The 19,825-nt window shown below is 36.2% G+C and overlaps 2 protein-coding genes and 1 long non-coding RNA gene across 3 annotated transcripts; all 3 read right to left on the reverse strand.

The window, feature by feature from the left end:
• Positions 1–5,092: 5,092 nt before the first annotated feature.
• LOC140181024 (uncharacterized) lies at positions 5,093–8,141 on the reverse strand. Its single transcript, XR_011875525.1, has 2 exons — positions 7,768–8,141; positions 5,093–6,226 (listed from the first exon to the last, which is right to left on the reverse strand). It is a non-coding gene; the product is annotated as an uncharacterized lncRNA (long non-coding RNA).
• A 554-nt stretch (positions 8,142–8,695) lies between these two features.
• LOC112766003 (uncharacterized) lies at positions 8,696–10,561 on the reverse strand. The gene has a single exon (XM_025811856.2). It carries the CDS (start codon positions 10,559–10,561, stop codon positions 8,696–8,698), a length of 1,866 nt encoding a protein of 621 aa, XP_025667641.1.
• A 1,559-nt stretch (positions 10,562–12,120) lies between these two features.
• LOC112764198 (uncharacterized) lies at positions 12,121–16,481 on the reverse strand. Its single transcript, XM_025809742.3, has 2 exons — positions 14,807–16,481; positions 12,121–12,487 (listed from the first exon to the last, which is right to left on the reverse strand). The coding sequence occupies exons 1-2, from the start codon at positions 16,000–16,002 to the stop codon at positions 12,463–12,465; spliced, it is 1,221 nt and encodes a 406-aa protein (XP_025665527.1). The 5' UTR covers positions 16,003–16,481; the 3' UTR covers positions 12,121–12,462.
• Positions 16,482–19,825: the final 3,344 nt, after the last annotated feature.

Below are 19,825 nucleotides of genomic sequence, written 5' to 3' on the forward strand. Positions count from 1 at the left end.
AGAATATTTATCAGAACTTCTATCCAATAACACCGAATACACATAGTGGAGCTTTCAAAACTTCCTCAACATGAACTTCTCGATGCTACTAATACTCTTCCTGTGCAAAACTAATAAGGCGCCAACCCAATCAATCTATTTTTGCACCTCAAAGAATATTTTTCTTGTGTACAACTTACTCACAACTCTTTCCAAGGTTTGGAGACCCGTAATCATCACCGAACCGAGTATAATGTCTTATAATCTACAATAAATTTATTATTTTAATAATCATTAACTACCCGATCCAAGTTCTCAACCAAATCAAGTAAGCAGTTTCCAGACTTAATAAATTTCTTCAACGATAAATTAATACCCATACATCGAGAAGTAGTTTGAATTTTGACACAAAACTTTCAACTCAAGTAAATGCCTACATCTCTCTTTATATGTCTTGGCAACCCATCATTATCCTCTAGATCAAATGACGCCACCATCTCTACCCAATAATCGTCGAAATCTTCTACATCAAAGTGACCACACATAGCTATCTTAAATTCAGTACAAAAGTCGTTGTCCTTGATATTGACAACGAAATTCTGAGCAAGATGCTAAGTGCAAAGCCTATGCGTCACGTTAGGGAATTCACTTCTAATGGCCTCGCGCATGGATTCATCACCATCTGTGGCAACCACTTTCGATTCCTTGTGCCTTATTTCCTCGAAGAAACTACTCAGCAACCATTTATAGGATGGAATCTTCTCATCCTCTAGAAAACCAAATCCAAAAGTAATAGTTTGTCTATGGTGATTAGTCCCCAAAAATATAATTAGAGGTCTGTTATATAGGTTTTTCTAAAACATGGAGTCGAACGCCAACACATCTCCGAAGCATTCGTAGTCACACTGCGTGTACCCATTTGACCGAAATAGGTGACCAATGTGCTTCTCAATGCAATACAAGTCTTGCACAACTGCTGTAGGATTTGATTCAGTCTTGCCCTTCAAGTAGCTTATTGTTGTTGCTGTGTCTCCTTCTACGATCTTGGATTGCCAAACGACATCTATATAGTTGTACAAGTCCTTACTTACAAAATTCAAATTGCGATATCCACTACACATATGGTCAAAGAAGCCCATGATTTAAGTTGTCTAGAACGCGGCTTCATACATGCTGTGTATGTGCACTTTGTGCCCTTTTGTAATCTTCCTATGTGGTGCCATTATATTAGTGAACTCGGTAGACACCAACTCGTGATTATGATCCTCCACCAATGTCTTCATCCGCCACTTCTCATAACTCTTATCCAGAAAAACAACAAGCTTGACATTACAATTGGTCCTTATCTTTAGTTTGTGGGCCTCTTTCTATCCACCCTCTCATAGTTCTTTTTTTCACGTAGCCCTTGTTGATTGCAATAGAAAAACTTCCTCACAATATTCCACTCCTCGTTTTTAACATAATTCCCCTTTCGCACCACAAATTCAATACCCTTTTACATAATTCACGTATCTTGCATACACGTCTTCAACCACATTAAACTTAGCAAATAACAATACAACTGTATTTATATCGCTTAGACTACTAAATTGTTGACCTGTGATATTCTCTTAGGTCCCATAAACCTTTGATGAGCTATTCATCGCGCTTCCACGAGCATCCCAACAACGGTATTCACTGTCGGCCGCTACACTATCCCCTGCCTCCATCTGTGGTTCCCCTATCCTATTGAATAATTGTCATCGCTAGAATCGGTGCTCTAACCATCAGTCCATTCACTTGACAAATCAGATGTGATGTCATCTTCCTAATCTGGTTCACCGCAACACATCCCTGTGTTAAACCAAAGTGAAGCTAATCAAGAACAAAGCATCTCACACACTACAGCATTTATGGAATTAACTTAAATTTACACTACTTTAAAAGCAAAAATATATTTTATCCATCGCAATACGCATACACTCATGAATAGTATATATGATTCACATTTTCATTCCTTCGTGATGCAAAGGCCACGACATTTATTATTTAAACAAATCTATGCTGCCCATTTTCTATTTCTTCATGAAAAAAGTTTAAGGGGCCAGCACTTTTAGTAAAATTTGGCCAACATTTAACCAGCAAAACAAAAGTGAGTAATCCCACACTATTAGATGTAATCTTACACTATTAAAAATACTAATAATAGATAATTAATGGTTACAAATCACAAAACCTACTAACCCCCTAACACTCCTCTTTCTTCATGTTAGTTTTGATTAGATCCAACTGTACAACCACAACCAAATCTCCCTTCCAAAAAAAATTATAAGACTACACAATAATCAAATTTTCAAGAAAACCACCTTCCTCCCCCCTCCCCTGTGGTAATGCTTCCCACTAATCAATCTCTCCTACCCAGAGGATTCCTTCTTCGATTTATTTTATGTTCAGAACCATTAACATAGTATATTCCCAAAAAAGAAATTTCAATACCATAACGATAGCTCTTATTTGATTTGTGAAACTTCCAAGCCACCCACGACGGGCTTCGATCCCAATGTCACTATACTATTCCATTACCGATGCCAATCCTTTCCCCGCTTCCTATGATGGATGTCCTCCTTCACTCCCTTTCGCTTCATGCTATACATCTCTCCTTAGCAATTCTCTGTCGGTGCTATCAATCAAAACTCTCCTTTAAGAACAATGAACCCAAAAACAACGGTCGACGCATTCGTATCACCTCTTTTTCTAATATCTATAATCAGCGTCTTAATTAAATTTGATTAGAGATTCAAAATATTTACTCCACTTTCATTAACAATTTTACCAAATTTTACCATGCTTTACCTAGTCAACTTTTTTGGTCTACGCTCTTCAAAAGTGCCATGCATAACACTTAGATTGAATATTTATCTTTGATCATCTTAGCCACCATTTTTGTCTGGCCACCACAAACGTCGCATATATATATATATATGGTAAGTTCTGTGGTGGCACTGTATTAGGTGGCAAAGAGTGACCAAGGGTGACTTTTGGTTGACCGTCCAATAGTCTTGAGACACGTGGATTCTTGGAATGAGTTGCTGGATGCTTAGTCAAAGCCGGTTTAGAGTTAAGTGCGGTAATTGTTTTTGCTTTACTGTTGGGGCATTTAGGGGATTTCAATATCAAAAATCATAGGTTTAAAATGGACAGAAGTGCTCGCACACCAAAAATGATTGGATCTCTAAAGAATGGTTGGACAAAGAATGTATGCCATTTTTGTATACAAGTTAAAAGCCAAAATGGATAGGCTGTTGGCCCCGATGTTCACTGATAAAAGAAAAAAACGAAAGTGGATAAGAAGATAGTGTAGAGAGAATAAAATTACATTCAATTAAAATATGCCCAAAAAATAAAAAGCTCAATTATTATTATTATTATTATTATTATTATTATTATTATTATTATTATTATTATTATAACTTAACAATTAAAATGTGTCACATGATTTTTCTCTCGTTAAAAATTAGATTGCATAATTTTTTTTGAACTTAATAAACTCCCTTGCCCCATCGTCTCATTTACCTAATGATTTAGTATATATTTATTTGTTTAAAATAACTCTTTTTTGTTAAAAAATTTTTTTTCCTATTTTATTTATCAAATGACATGAATTTAATTTAAATAATTTATATTAATTTTGTATCCTCTTGAGAATTTGGAAAAAATAAAATCGTAGATAATTAAAATGATGTCTAAATTCTTCAATGTAAAAATTAAAATTATAAAGTATAATTATTTATTGTCCTATTTTTTGTATATTCTAAAAATTAGAAAACCAAAAGAACAATTAAAATTATAAACAAAATAAAGAAAATTAAACTTTTATATTTTTTGAGAAGATGAAATAGCTGAAATAGATGAAGCAATAGAATTTATTAGTTTAACGAATAACTTTTTTTTTAGATCTGAAGTAAGGTTCACAAAAGCATACCCAACCTGAAGAATTCTAGCCATTCTCAACAGGCTCATACCTCCGACTTAGTTCCCACCCACCCCAACGTAAACAGTCTTCCTCCATTAGCAACATATGAGAGCTCCATGAATGTTGAAGAAGATGATGTTCTTTGTGGATTCGCTACACGCTACTATAGAAGCTTCTCTCGGTCACGTCTCGTTGCTGCCTCTGTGCCATAATTGTCAAAACTGAACTAGTCAGACTATTGGGTTACTGCCGATTGATCCAATCCTTCATAAATAAAAAATATAAAATAGTAAAAAATTTAAAATTAAAATTTTAAATATATATATATATATATATTCACTTACATTTTAAGAATAATCAACCTATTCTAAAACAATATGAAACAGGAATAATAAATATTTTATTATTTTTACTCTATCATAAGTATTTTTATTTTGTTTTTATATTTAAATAACTATTATTTTAAAATTTTAATAATTTATTAATTAGTTTATACCTATTATACTATTATATACTACAAGTATTTATTGAAAAATATTATTAATAGATATCATATAATTATGAAAAAAACAAGTGAGTTTATAAGTATTGTTAAATAAAAATATAATTAATATAAGAATGGGTGAGTTTATAACTAAAATTAAAATAAATTAAATAGAAGTAAACTATTTAATAAAAGATATCTATATGTATTATAATTTACATATATATTAACAAGCATGACAACTTGGTGGCTATTCATCATGCATGCCTCCTTCTTTGAGGAGAGGGGTTCAAGTATGAAGAATCATATGATACACATACTATTCTTTTTTACTACTATTATTTTTATTTATATTCTCTCATTGCATCGTATATTATTCTTTTCTATTAATATTATTCTTTGTACAGATATGAGTTTTAGAAAAGAATAATATTAAATTTTATGTTCTTATCTATGAGAACATTATGTCTTATTATATTATAAATTAACATTGTACCATATAATAGAAAATAGAATTATATATTTATTTTTTGTTACCTTTTTTATTTTTTTTAATGGTCTAAATTAATTTATATATTATCAAATTATTTCTATTATTTATGCAATATTTTTCTCTTCTGTTAATTATTCATTGATAAATATTGAATTAACGATTCTATTTATTATATTTCAATGTGTTTTATTTTAAAAATATTTGTTTAAAAATAATTGTCTGTCTATGGTGGTTGGTGCCTGAAAATATTACAAGAGGTCTGTTGTATAAATTTTTTCTATATGTCAAGTCGAATGCCAACACATCATCGAAGCATTCGTAGTCATGCTGCATGTAACCATCTGACCAAAACATGTGATCAAGGTGCTTCTCAGCGCAATACGTATACTGCACAACTGTCATAGGATCCAACTCAGCCTTGCCCTTCAAGTAGCTTATTGTTGTGTTTCTCAGCGCAATACGTGTACTGCACAACTGCCATAGGATCCAACTCAGCCTTGCCCTTCAAGTAGCTTATTGCTGCGGCTGCATCTCCCTTAACGATCCTGGATTGCCTAACTCCATCCATATAATTATACAAGTCCTTACTTATGAAGTTAAGATTGCGATATGCCGATATCCACCACACATATGGGCAAAGAAGCCCATTATTTGAGTTGTCTGGAAACTGGCTTCATGCATGCTATGTATATGCGCTTTGTAACCTTCTGTGATCTTTCTATGCGGTGCCATTACATTAGTGAACGCTGGGGACGCAAGTTATGATTATGCTCCTCAACCAATTCCTCCGTCTGCCACTTCCCACAACTTTTGTCCAAAAACACAAGCTTGGCATTGTAAGTTGTCTTCGTCTCCGGTTTATGGGTCCTTTTTCTGTCAACCCTCTCATAGTGCTTCTTTTCCCGCAGCCCTTGCGGATTGCAGTAGAAAAACTTCCTGACAATATTTTTCTACTCGTCTTTAACAGAATCACCCTTTCTCACGGCAAAACCAATACCCTTTGCATATCCCACATAGCTTGCATAGGCATCTTCAACCCCGGTAAACTCTGCAGATAACAACACAAAATCATTCACAGGGTCTGGTCTGCTAAATTGTTCACCCATGATATTTCCTGAGTTCCCATGATCCTCTGTTGAGGCATCTACATTGCATCCACCACTATCGCAGCCTTGGTATTCGCTGTCTGCAGGGCCACTATCACCTTCGTCAGTATACGGTTCCTCCGACCCGTTCGAATCATCTTCGTCACCAGAATCAATGCTCCAACCATCATTCTATTGGCCTGACAAATCTGACGTGCTGCCATCGTCCAAATCTGTCTCACTCTCACACATCTTAGGGTAAAAAATAATGAAGCCAGTCGAGAACAAAGCATGTCGTATACATAGTAAATTACACAGTTAACTTAAATGGAGACAATTGCTATACAATTAGGCATTAACTAAAGTCCATAGTTGTGACTGAGTAGTAGATCCCTAACCAATTATGAATGAGTTGTTATTAAAATTTTTTAGCCAATTAAATTGACAAGCACACATCATATAAAAAAATTCTATAAGATTTGTTTAGAAATTTTTAAGGACATCCACTGATGGCTAATGCAAATGCTTCGCTTATTGTAATATAGTTCACAGTTGAAAACTAACGGGACATGTATTCACATCATTTGTCATGCTATCTAGACCTAGACCAACCTATGTTTGAATGCAACCTTGAGCCAAGACCTATAGGTGCTTGCATCACATTAGAGGAAGAAATAGTATGTTTTCAATCGTTTATAGCTCATACATAAATATGAGAATCATAAATCACAACTTTATCAATACTTCTAATATTCAACAACAATCATTGGTCATAATAACAGAAATAAAGTGTTAAATATTAATCCCTAAAATTTATCCCTTAAAAAGTAAGAGCCGTATAGAGAAGGATCACCGTACAAAATAGAATGAGAATGAAACATGTAACTTAAGACAAAAAATTTGACCACATCTGGCCTTAAATGGAAAAAATAATTCCAGATTTTTTGTTCCAATAACCACTTTTGGTGGGAGTTCAAAAGTTGCAAATGCTAGAATATGTGACCGGTAATATTTAATGACGAAAATAGTTAAAGAAAAGGTCCAACTTAAAGGTATTTCAGAAGGAAAACCATTTTGTTTTCATTTTAGAGCAATCTAAAAAATATATTTTTAGAAACGGTTCAAGAAAAATTTTCAGCATCTTGCCTATAAATAAACAGAACAAAAGCAAAACACTTACTACCAAAATACTTGTGTATCTGTGACCGGAGGAGAATTGCTAAAAAATGATATAAATTTCACTTTGGTACAAATTATTTGTACTTAACTCACACTGTTTTTTTTTAAATGCATAGATTTTGTCATTTGATTTTTCTATACGGAGATATGAATAATTTGGCTATGGTTAAATCTTATATCTATTATGTGTACTATTATTGGTACTCTTATGTGTACTCTTATATGTGCTCTTATATCTATTATATGTACTGTTATTGGTAAAGTCAGAAGGATCGAGTTTTGTTCCAATCAATTATTTGGAGGATGCAGAGTTAAAAGGAGCCGATAAGAAACAATTTTGGGGTGATTGATTATATGGATCATCTTGATGTTGAATATTATAACTGTTTTCTATTTTCAATTTATTTATTTCGTTTTGGAAATTCAAATTCACCATGTATGTGCAATTTGTTTGGAACAAAACCAGTATATCATATGCCTAATAGAATCAATTGACACAAAACCATCTCAGCAAATTCAAAACAATTGCATATATTCATCTGATTTTGAAAAAAAAAACACTAAAATTAGAGCACACAAGAAGGACAAACATTACCAATTGTCTACCATCAGAACAACAGCCACACATAGGAAGAGAGACGATGGACACTGGAGGTGGCAGAGAGCTAGCACTGAATGCCAGGGTTCAGGATTTCCAGCCTTGAGAGAGATAGACAGAGAAAAAGGAAAGAAGACCGAGGAGAGAAGATAATAGAGCAAAGCCTAGGGTTCCACTCCTCTCTCTGAGTTGCTAGCGAATATGCTGATTCTGATGTTGCCCTCGGATGAAGTCGTCTCCACCAACGATTGTATCCTTCTTTTAAACTTTCCTCAATGAATCCACTTCCAGAAGCGACGTCGAAGATGACCTTCGTCCCACCTCCCACAACTGAGCACTGAATTTTAGATTGAACCTTAATTTTCTCAAATACTTTGAATGTTTGTTCATTTAGCTCATAAATATAAAAAAAATTTAATTTTACCTTTTAATTTCTATTTCTATTCTTCCCATTCTTTCTATTTCTATTCTTCCCATTCTTCAATAATGGGAGTGTATGACATTTAAAAAAATCCAACTACAGATTATTTCCATCATTCACTAATTTATTTGTTAATTAATTATCATGGTTTAGCATAGAAAACATTTACTATGCCTCCATTAGCGAATTCACCGTGGAGTCAACAAATTTGATCTTCTACCCCTTTCAAACCATGTGTCGTTCACAGGTTGGCGATTCTCTTTCATTCACCATCACCCATATATATATCCACAAAATAGTATTTATTCTCTCTTTTTTTTTTTTTCTCCCTCTATCTATGCACAATCCAAATATGTATCAGAGTAAACACCATACAATAATACAGAGGTATTGGTGTAGACTCAATCTTCAACAACTATTTACACTCATCTCTTGCAACAGTAATAATAATACATAAACTCGTCATAGATTACTTTACTAACCATACAGTTTTTATGTATGTGATCAGAGAAGTGAAAGTAACGACCCAGTTGGTAAAGTTCTACTAACATCATCATCACCAAATTTCATCTCCATCACAACCTTCATTTTCCCACCAAGAATCTTCTCCTTAGCAAGCCATCTTTGCAATTTCCCAGAAGTGGTTTTTGGAACACTTTCACTCTTAACCAAAACAACCCACCCAACTTGAACATTCTCCTTCTTCAAAACACTTTCTTTGATCCCATTACAAACGCTACCCAACACCTCATTATCCACCATTATCTCTTTCTCAGTTCTCTGTAACTCCGCCACCACTGCAACAACTGTTTCAGAAACTTTAAACGCCGCAACACAACCACCTCTCAAAAACTTTGTGCAACTGTTATAGGCTGCAGATTCAATGTAATGAGGATGAATCTTTTCACCATTTTGGAGCTTGATTATATCTTCACACCTTCCAGTAACAAAGAGGTATCTCCCCTCTCCTTTAACAATCCCTGTGTCACGTGTTCTAAGAAAGCATCTTCCAACCATGTTCCTCAGTCTTCCATGGAACACTTCTCTCGTCAAAGAAGGGTGTCCCAAGTATCCAGAAGCATTGCTTGGTGATGAAACCCAAATCTCACCTTCAACGCCATCCTCAACTGGCTCATGAGTCTCTTCATTAACCACCACGATTTCCATGTCTTCTTGTTCCTCCTTCCTACATAGTCTCGCAACCGGTAAAAGCTTGTTGTGAGTTGGAAAATCGTGGAAGCTACTAGAAGAATACGCGTCACTTTCACTCCTCCATGCACTGGAAACAAAGGTGCAGTTTTCAGCTAAACCATAAGAAGGAGAAACGGCACAAGAGCTTAACCCAAAGGGACCGAAGACTCCAACAAACTCTTCGACACAGTCTCTGTAAATAGGTTCGTTGATGAGTATAAGGTTCCTCAAATGGGAGAGATTAATGGGAGAAACTCCTTTATCAACTCCTCCACGTTTGAGAACCAGTGGCAACGTGAAAGAAGGTACAGGAGTACACGTGGCCTTGAATTCAGAGATCAATTCAAGCCACAACCTGGGACGTTTGATGAACGAGGTTGGTGAAGTAAGAACACAAGTAGCACCAGAAACAATGGTTAACAACAAAAACATGAGGCCAGCGTCATGGTACTGAGGAAGCCACGAAACAATAACACTGTTTGGGTGAAGATCATAGACTCTCCTAGCAGCTCTGACGTTATGTGCGGCTGAACCCGCCGTTACAAGAACCGGTTTCGGAATCCCGGTGGCGCCAGAAGTGTACTGAACAAGATACACATCATTCTCCCTGCAACCATTGTATGTTAGGGATCCACCAAATTTATCATTATTTTTATTATTATTAGCACCATGCTTGATGTCCTCAATGGAAATCCAGTTCATGGTTTGTAACGCACGAATAAGATTAAGATTATGATTAATGTTGTTGTGATCAGAGAGATAGCGTTGGATACATGAAATGTAAGAAGAATGAGCAACTGCAGCTTTGGGTTTAGTCTGCGAGATAACTCTAAGAAGGTGGTGATAATTTTCATTAGCGAAAGAAGGGTGAGGAGGGACTATAGGGACAGATAAAAGACCAGCCCTTTGGGAAGCGAAGATGAGTTCAACAAAGTGAAGACCTGGAGAAGAGAGAAGAAGGAGAGTGTCACCTCTTTGAAGAGTGGGAGTAGTGAGAAGGTGGGAGGAGATGTGGTCAACTGAGGCATTGAGTTGTGAGTAGGTTAGGATGGTGTCATGAGCCCAAATGAATGCTGGCTTGGACCCAAATGCCGGTAGCCTAGACCATACCGGCAGGTATTGATCAACCACCGGTTGGTCAGGGAATGAAGGGTCATAATTCTCATACTCGTACTTCATTTTAATTTCTCTGCGGAAACTGGGAGCTGATCATTTCTCTATTTATAGTCAAAACATTTTAGATGATTCAATGTGTAATGTACATATTTTAAGTTAATTAACTTGTCATTCGTTAATTATTTCATTTTAAATGTAAAATGTATGAATGGATTACATAATATGGGACAAAGGACTGAATTGAATTGCATGAGGAGGTAGTGATGATTACGAAAACTAGGAGGAATAAAGGCATATGCTAATAGCATATCCCACTGGAGTAAAGCTGTAACAACAATTACTGTCGGGTTGTTGTTGTTGGATTTGTGATGTTGCTGATATACTATGGCCGTCCCCGAAATCCCCAATATTTCTTGTATTTTTAAAAAGTAGATTGCTATCCTTAATCACTCACTACTGTCTTGTTGTAAAGATAGTAGCATCTTCTGAATTCTGATTTTATCTTGAAGAATAGTGTATTCTCCATTCAGCAAAATCGTTCCATTTTTGTGCTAATAAGGGCTGGCAATGCAACTTTCCTAAATGGAAGCGTACCGAGGGTGGGGACTCTTTAACTACAACACTCCTAATGCATAGCACGTTGTTTCCTTGGAATTACCTTCAAATAAAATTATGATATAGACTATATGATTCACATTTATATTTAAGGACATTTCTAGTTTGCAAACTCCAATCAAAACCATTATTTTAATCAAACATTCTAAGTTTAAAGTAAAAATTAACATGCATGTTAATTTAATGTTGCAAACTTACTTCTTATATATCAAATTAACTCACTCCCTTCATTAGTTGGATAGAATTTAGAATTTATATTATATAAAGAAAAATACTATGAGCCATCAGAATTGATTTATTTTTTTGTCATTATTTAATCATCAATTCAATTCCTTTAATCTAGTTCCTTTAGTCTATTAATCCAACAACATACTTTATTTTTTATGACCTTCTAGTATTATTTTTTTTATATATATAAATTCTACATTCCATTCAATAGTTGAAAAGAATAATTATCTAATTGTCAACAATAGGTAAGTTTTAAGTTTCAAAATATTCTATAACTTAAGTATTAAAGTAACTTTTGGAAAGTTTCTTTTATAATGTCTAATATTTACTCATATGATTTAAAAATAGAGAGATAAATCCTACCTTATTCTATCTCTACTTTTAAACAAATTAAACAAAAATTTATAGTCTACAAAATCCCCTTTTTGTAAATACCCACACCGTCAATCCCTCTAACCTTTGTTTAAAACGAGCTATAACTCGATCAAAATTTCAAGAACATGATACACCATTTTCTCAATATTAATATAAAATTTTCAGTGTAATTTACTTATTTCTCACTATTTTGGCATGACAAACACATTCTAATGTTGAGTAAAACTTTGCGCTCGTGTGTGTATGTTTTTCTTTTTTTTCCCCGTGATTTTACGACCACATGGCAGTGGTGCACAGGTGTATAACGTATTTATCAGGATAATTAGGAATTAGTCAACGCTGAATCGGTTATTTAAAATGTAACTAGTTAACATAGATAAGGGGCCAGTCAGAAGCAGGAGAGATAAGGAGTCAAACATTGACAATAGATACAAGGGTCCAAGCGGCAAAAAGCCGAACACAGTGGAGCAGTGCACTCTTTAGTATTGTCATATGAAAGACCACTTGACATATTCAAAATGGTCTCCTGCTGCAACAATAATGAAACAAAATTAAGGACAAGCCTTTATTACTCTTGCCCTGGTCTTGCTGAACACAAGGCAATCCATACACTCGTATCCTTAAATGCTCCATTGTTCGAGTTTCAACCTAAATCTACCAATAAGTACACTTCATGCCTAGAATTTGCAACTTCAAATCTGATCGACCGCTATCTGATGGCTTCACTTCTCTACATTCCACGGCAATCATTGTCCCCAAGCACAGGCCGCCCTGTACCATATTACAACTACATGAGAGGACTTCATGCAAATTATGTAATCGGTCAGACAGAATAATCAAGAACCACCCCCCCCCAACCAAAAAAAAAAAAAAAAAAAAAAGAAAGAGTTACTGAACAATACAAGTCTGTCTAGTCGATTGTAAAACACGGAATAGATCAACATTTGAATTTGCAATTAAACAAAAAAAAAAATTACAAATTGAGATTCACAAATTTTCGTTAAGAGCTTAAAATAAAAAGGTATGTATATGCATGAATAAATTAGAAAAAAAAACTTGACACCAACAAACACGAAACATATGTAATGAACACACAATAAAAAAAATTAAAATATAATCCACAAAACAGAGGGGTAAACAATGGTATATATTAGCCAATCACAGAGGATATATATTCTAAAGAACCAGGCAAAGAAATAAATTCCTGCCGTAATATTGTCTTGATATGACAAGGGCACTATGGATAATGTTAAGCTCAGGACTCTATAATGGACCACACTAGCTTCCTTCAAATGAAAAGTCCTATTATATTTTAATCCAATCACACTGACAACAAAACAAAATACTAAAATTTGCTCAATAAGGATGCAAAACAAGCCATAACAGACATATCGACAGAAACCTTAATATGGAAAAAGTAAAAGCTGAAGAAAAATAAAGATGAAATTTCAAAATACAATTTGTCCGAGAGTCTAATTAATTTGCATAACAAAAGTAGCCCTGAATTCAAACCACTTCTGTTAGAATGATCAAACAAGAAGAGGAGTCATACATCCCCTTTACTCATTTACATACAATGCCTCCCAACTTGGGCATTATGTATAAGGATGGACACAATATTTTGGTACCATGTCCATGTGTTGGAGGCGTGTTCTTCTTAAATGTTACATAACACGGTAAAGACATTTATGAATGTTACAATTTAATTTGGCCAAAGTCCATTGACTCATTAAGTTATGCGACAATAATCTCATCCAACATAGAGTAGTGATAGCTATTTTTATCTTGCTTCCTTTGGCCAAAGGACAGATAAAAAAGATAGCGTCATCCTAAAAATATGCATCATGTTCAATGAAATGATTAAATCTGACCATGTACTAAATCTTCTAATATAGAGCACGTCCCATGTGGGATCATTGAGATATCCATCACCTTTTTAAAAATCTTTCTAGAAAAAAAAAAAAGGAGAAATCCCCATCCCAACAAAAAAGAGAACAAAAAAAAGGATAGAGTCAGGTGGTCAGCCAAGAGCCAACCTACCAAATCAACAGAAAAGTAAACAAGAAATAAAGAGAATAGCTCACGCTCCATAAGATGAAAGAGCATCTTAAATGTGATTAACTACTCAAAAGAAAGGGAAGATTATAAAAGGAAAACCTGTCCAACAAATTAAGAAAAACAATCTAGGAAGAAGCAACAACATAAAGGATCTTGTGAACAAGAGCTACAACGACATTTGAAGGTTTCACATCATTTTCCAAGGTTGTGCTCCCACTCCCACATTTCATACACGATTCATGCATGTCCTAGAAGGACGACCATCATCACCTGAAAGTTCTCAAAATATCAAACACTTGGGAAATGCTTTATGTTTGAACCAAGGTAAGGTGCCAAGATGGGGGGAAAATTGCCCATGAACCCACTCCTTTGCCAGAAGCAGAGGAGAAGGGGGAAAGTAAACAGCCTAGTCCAGCACCACTCCACTACTTGAAAATTGGATTAGAGAGGGTAACAAATTGATGCCCTACAACACCATTCCACCTCGAGACCAGAGGACAGAGAAGACAGGAAGTCGTGTCATTTACAGCGCCAATCCACTGCTAAACTGAATTGAATCACCGCTTGACTTTGGACTGACCTTAACTTTAGAGATTTGCTATTTTATTAACTTTACCGCTATCATACAATTCAACTAGTTTAATTATAAACTCTAATCTTTAGAAGCCTAAGTGCCTTGTGTATGCCTATTAGTTAAGTGTTTTATGATTTTTTATTGTTGAGCACCCTTGGGCGCCTCTTGAGTCTTGCTCCAAGGCGTTAGAACCCCTTAGACTAACATGGTTTTCGTTACTAACACAAATAAGCATGAGCAACAACATCCACAATCTTGAGGAAGCAATCTCTTTTCATTTTCTTAAGGAAGAAAACAAGAGACCAAAAGAATCACAAATTAAATGGGATTCCAAATATTGTGGGAGCAAATGCACAACTATAGCATTAATATACAAAACCCACCTATCATCAAGCATGAGGACCGTAGGGTAAACCACCATATATTAAGCATATGAAATAAATCAGTAATGTTCTTACCCCATATTAAACATGGTGTTTATGGGATCCAGAAGCTGAGGCTGTGAAGGGTGCTGCTGCTGTTGCTGCTGCTGCTCCTGCTGGTGGTGCTGCAAACTCGCACCAGTGGCCACAGCCACCGCACTAGAAGGCGTTCCCTTGGCTTCAACGAATCTCCACATATACCACGAAGCAACAGAGCGATAAGGCCTCCATTTCTCACACAACTGATCCATCTGAGAAGGGCGGGGCAAGTCCTCAAGATTGTAGAGAAGCTGAACCCCTTTGCGGACTCCAAGATCGTTGATGGGAAGAACATCGGGTCTATGGAGTGAGAATATCATGAACATATGAACAGACCAGGACCCAATCCCGTTCACCATTGTGAGCATGGTGAACAGAGATTTATCATCCATATTTACAATGGCCGAATCGGAGAGTATCCCATTCTGGTACTTCCTCGCCAAGTCGTGAAGGTAACTGGCCTTCCTTCCAGAAACCCCAATTTGGCGGAGCTGCTGAGGAGTTAGGGCAAGAACGGTTTCAGGAACAACGCCGGCTTCGCCGCCGCAGAGAGAGATGAATCGAGTATAGATAGAGGTTCCAGCCTTATAGGCGAGCTGCTGATAGAGAATGCTGCGCGTTAGGGCAAGGAAAGGGGTGTGGAAATTGTCGAAGGTTGGTGCTTGGTGGATGTCGATTAGAGGGGAGAGGAGCGGATCCGAGTTGCGGAGGTAGCGGAGTGCGATCTCCACCTCTCCTTCGCACGATAGCGACCTCGCTACAACCCTCGGAACCGCTAGGGCTCGTTGTTGTTGTTGCTGTTGCTGCTGCTGCTGCTGAGCGGTTTTGGTGCTCCGGCTGGCAGACTTGGCTGCGGAGGACGAGTTGGAGGATGAGGTTGGTTTTGGAGGTTCAGTGATGGCGGCGGAGGACAATTGAGGCTGGGAGACGGCGGGGTCAGGGGAGAGCTTCCGGATCTTGCGAGGGCGGAGGGGGATTTTGGAAGGTGGTGCGGTAGGGTTTGTTGGCGGAGGAGGAGCATTATTGTTGCTCAGTTCGGATTCTGTGGGGGAAACATGAGCAATGGTGGCGTTGGCAACGGTGGTGGTCTCGATGACAGGCGCGGCAGCGGGGGTATTGGAGGGAGGTTGAGGTGGAGGGTCAATCGGGGTTGGTGTTAGGGATTGTTCTTGACCTAGTGTTTGTTCACCCATATGTCACCCAGATTCAATTGATTGCCAATTCAGCAAAGTAATTACGTCAGAAAAATAGGGTTACGGTGACGGTGGTGGTGGTGATGATGGCGGCGGCGGCAGCGGCAGCCGCAGGGTGGGTTTCTAGAAGAGTGGGCGACAGAAAATAATGATTGGGTGGCGTTGGAGTGATATGAGAGAGTGGGCTAGGCAATGTGGTCGAATTGAAGTCACTCAGCTTTAATCAAACTGCGCTGTACGACTTTTCTTCATCATCATCAATTCATCAACTTTCATCAACAAAGATACATCAATTCCTGTTCTATGCTGTTCTTGAATCTTGATATGGCGCTCGCTCGCTCGCTCGCTCGCTCTCTCTCTTTGCGTGTTGCACGTGAACTTGTACTTGGTCGGCCCAAGTTTACTATGGCCCATAATCTTGAAAGAAGCCCACAATGATTGGTTTCCGTTTCGGTTTCGCTTCGTACTATTTTTTGCCTAGAAAACGTAAAACGGTAGCGACCAAAAAACAAAAAACGTGATTGGATAATGGCTTCTCAAAACAATGAATGAAGACTTAAATTTCTGTATCAATTTTGATATGAACACGGGGCACTTTGACAGAATGTTGGAGTCATAGTTATTAAACTAGAACCGATTGCAGCTGAGCCCTAGCTCAACTGGTTAAACCATACTTCAGGTGGTTAAATTATATGTTAAATTCGTGAGCTGGTGAACTAAATTTGAACTTAGAATTAAATTTATAAATTAAATGAGTCGAGTTTGAATTTGGATAAATTCGACTCATTAGTTCGTGATTGTTCGATTATATATATTAATGCTTTTAATTATTTAAAATTTTATATTTATTTTTTATATATAATTTTGATGTAGGACATAAATAAAAAATTTATAATTTATTGATAGATAAATAATATATAGAATTGATCTTTTTAAATAATTTTAAAATATATAAGTTATAATTTATTGATAGAGAATTATAGATTATGTTCCTATTATTTGAACCAGTTTGTGAGTTTTTAGTGAGCTGAGTTTGAGTTTAAAAAATAAACTCGATTGTTAATTAGCCGAAGCGTGAGCCAAGCTCGTTTTTTATGAGTCGAGCTTGAGTTTGGTATAGCTTGACTCAACTCTCACTTCCAGTCCTACTGGTTAGACCGAAAATTTGGTCATCCGATTATCAATTTGGTGTGAATTATTATTTGAACTGATCAAACAATTAATCTAGTCAAACTTAGTCAAATTCGATACAATTCGGTGAAATCCATACAAAATCACTTTAAATCGACCCGGTTTAATCCGGTTAAACTAAAAAAAATATTTTTTTATACATAATTTTTTTAATAAATGTATTATGTAAATAAAATTAAATTAAATTTACAAATTTAAAGAAAACATAATATTTATTAATTACAATATATTTTTTATTTCTATGATTATTATTTTTATTTTTTTCCATAAATACGTAAGATTTTAATAAATATGAATTTATAAATACTTGAGAGTATAATAAATATAAATTAATTGATAAGTTATTAAAATTTGAAAATAATAATCAATTGAATATAAAATAAAATTAAAGAAAAAGACATTTATTATGAAAATAAAAATTAAATTAAATTTTATATAATTATTTAATTATGACCGAATCAACTAGTTCAACATGTGATCCACTGGTTAAACTAGTGACCCAGTAGTTTGACCGGTTTGATTATCGGTTTGGTTCTGATAACTATGGTGGTATGGTTGGAGTTTTAAATCTTGTTTTGTACATGCAGCAATATTAGTCAACGACAAACCCTTAAATAAAACTCTAGTTTGCGATGAATTAGTCATTGAGTTGTCGAATTGAGGGATACCGTAAAAATCCAAAAATAAAATGTTTAAAAAAACATAAATCATTTAAATCCATAAGAAATAGTTATGGAATTGGAGGTCATAAGATATGTATCATAGTAAGTTTTTGGAACCAATTCAGTTCCTCCACCATTATTCTTAGCCATTGAAAATTTTGTATGTATATGGATAGTGTATTATAAAATCCTTTTATCGACCCACTTTTTTTTGCTGTGATTAAGAGCATTCCTAATACTTGGTTTTAGTTTAATTTTATTTTGGATCTTACAAAATGTTATATAAATATTTGTGAGACTATAATCTATCTATATCTAATGTAAGGCGGGATAAAGTTAGACAGCCTCATGTTAAAAAAGATCCACGGATTTGGAATTGGAAAGCGTATCTCCGATTGGAGAGTGAATCATTCACAATTTTTGTGGATAATTTACCTGGAAATGTTTCAAAGAATGAATTATTTCATATGTTCAAGTGGATAGGAAGGATAAATGACATCAATTTGGCACGTAAGGAGAAGTATGGCCGGATCCATCTGTTTGCTTTTATCAGGTATACTACAAAAGGAGGTGCATTAAAGGCCATCAAGGAGATGAATGGAATGCGATTAAGGAGCAAAGAGATCTTTGTGGGTGAAGCTAAGTACAGGAGGAAGATTGATGTCCAAAGAAAAACCACTACACACGATGAAGATGTCAGGGAGTCTCTTGATGGAAAACAAGAAAAAATCAAAGAAAAGAATTTTGAGGTGAACGAGAAAGAGAGAGTTGTCTTGGAACACCATAGAAGTGAAGAACTAGAAATTCAGAGGGAACCGTTGGAGGTGGGATGGGATGCGGTGGTAATGATGCCACATGGGCTACGGGAGGCAGAGCATGACAAGGATAGAAAGGTATTTGCTGTTGAGGATTTGGATGAGTGTCATGAGGGTTTTTTGAAAACGCGAACGGATAATCCTTTGATATATCCGACAGTTATGGTGAGTGCGGAATCTATGGGATCTCAAACAATCAGCAACGAAGCAATCTCTGAAAGAACAGAAACTTGGGAATACGGGGATAAACGGAAGGAAGGGGTTGATCTGGTGTTGAACAAAAGTTCAGTTGGGGCTGAGTTGAAGCATATAAGGCCCAAATGTTAGTGGGGTGTGGCGGCGAAGTGGCTGTGTGGTGCGACGGAGAGTACGTCATTGTGCGTTTTAAAATGGCCTCATTGCTAGCTGCTACAGGTGACGGTGACGAGAGGGGCGTGGCTAGTCATGGAGTTCGTGGGTTGATGCCACAGTGAACAGCACCGACAAGGCAGATTTGGGAGCAGTGTGGAAGTCAGCTGCTAGTGGCGGAGGTGATAATGTCCGCGCTGAACTTGATGGCATGGAGGACAGGGAGGAGCATGAAGCCCCTTATACACCCAACGAGCAGAATCAAGCTGGAAAAGAGATTGGCGGAGGTGCGGAGAATTGTTCGAACAGCACAGTAGAGAAAAACATTCCACTAGGTGTAGTTAATGAGATCCACGCTAGTTTGGACGAGAGTGGTAAGCAGCATGTTGGCATATGTCTAATGAGGAGTGATGCAATGCAAGATTCAGATTTAGAGGATGAGAATACAGTGGTGCAGAAAATTGGGTTGGATGATGAAAGGGTCGTAAAGAACTTGGAAGATTCGGATGACTCAGAGCAGGATGCAGACGGTGAAATTAATCAAGAGGAACATGGAGCAAGTTGGGATAAAGATATGGCTGAAAATAGGGCTGCTTGGGATCTGACTGTCGAATCAGGAGCTGTTTTATATGACGAGGATGAGGACATTATGGCTATTCTCCAAGCTCAGAATGAAGTATTGGCACAAAAAAGAAGGCAAGCAAAACAGAAAGAGAAAGCAAGAAGGTGCCGCCCTAAAAACCAAAATAAGGTGTGTAATAAAGTTTTTAAATGATTTTAGTTTGTGAAATATGAGGGGTTTAGGGG

The sequence above is a fragment of the Arachis hypogaea genome, chromosome 17 (assembly GCF_003086295.3).
Source record: "Arachis hypogaea cultivar Tifrunner chromosome 17, arahy.Tifrunner.gnm2.J5K5, whole genome shotgun sequence".
Taxonomy (NCBI): domain Eukaryota; kingdom Viridiplantae; phylum Streptophyta; class Magnoliopsida; order Fabales; family Fabaceae; genus Arachis; species Arachis hypogaea.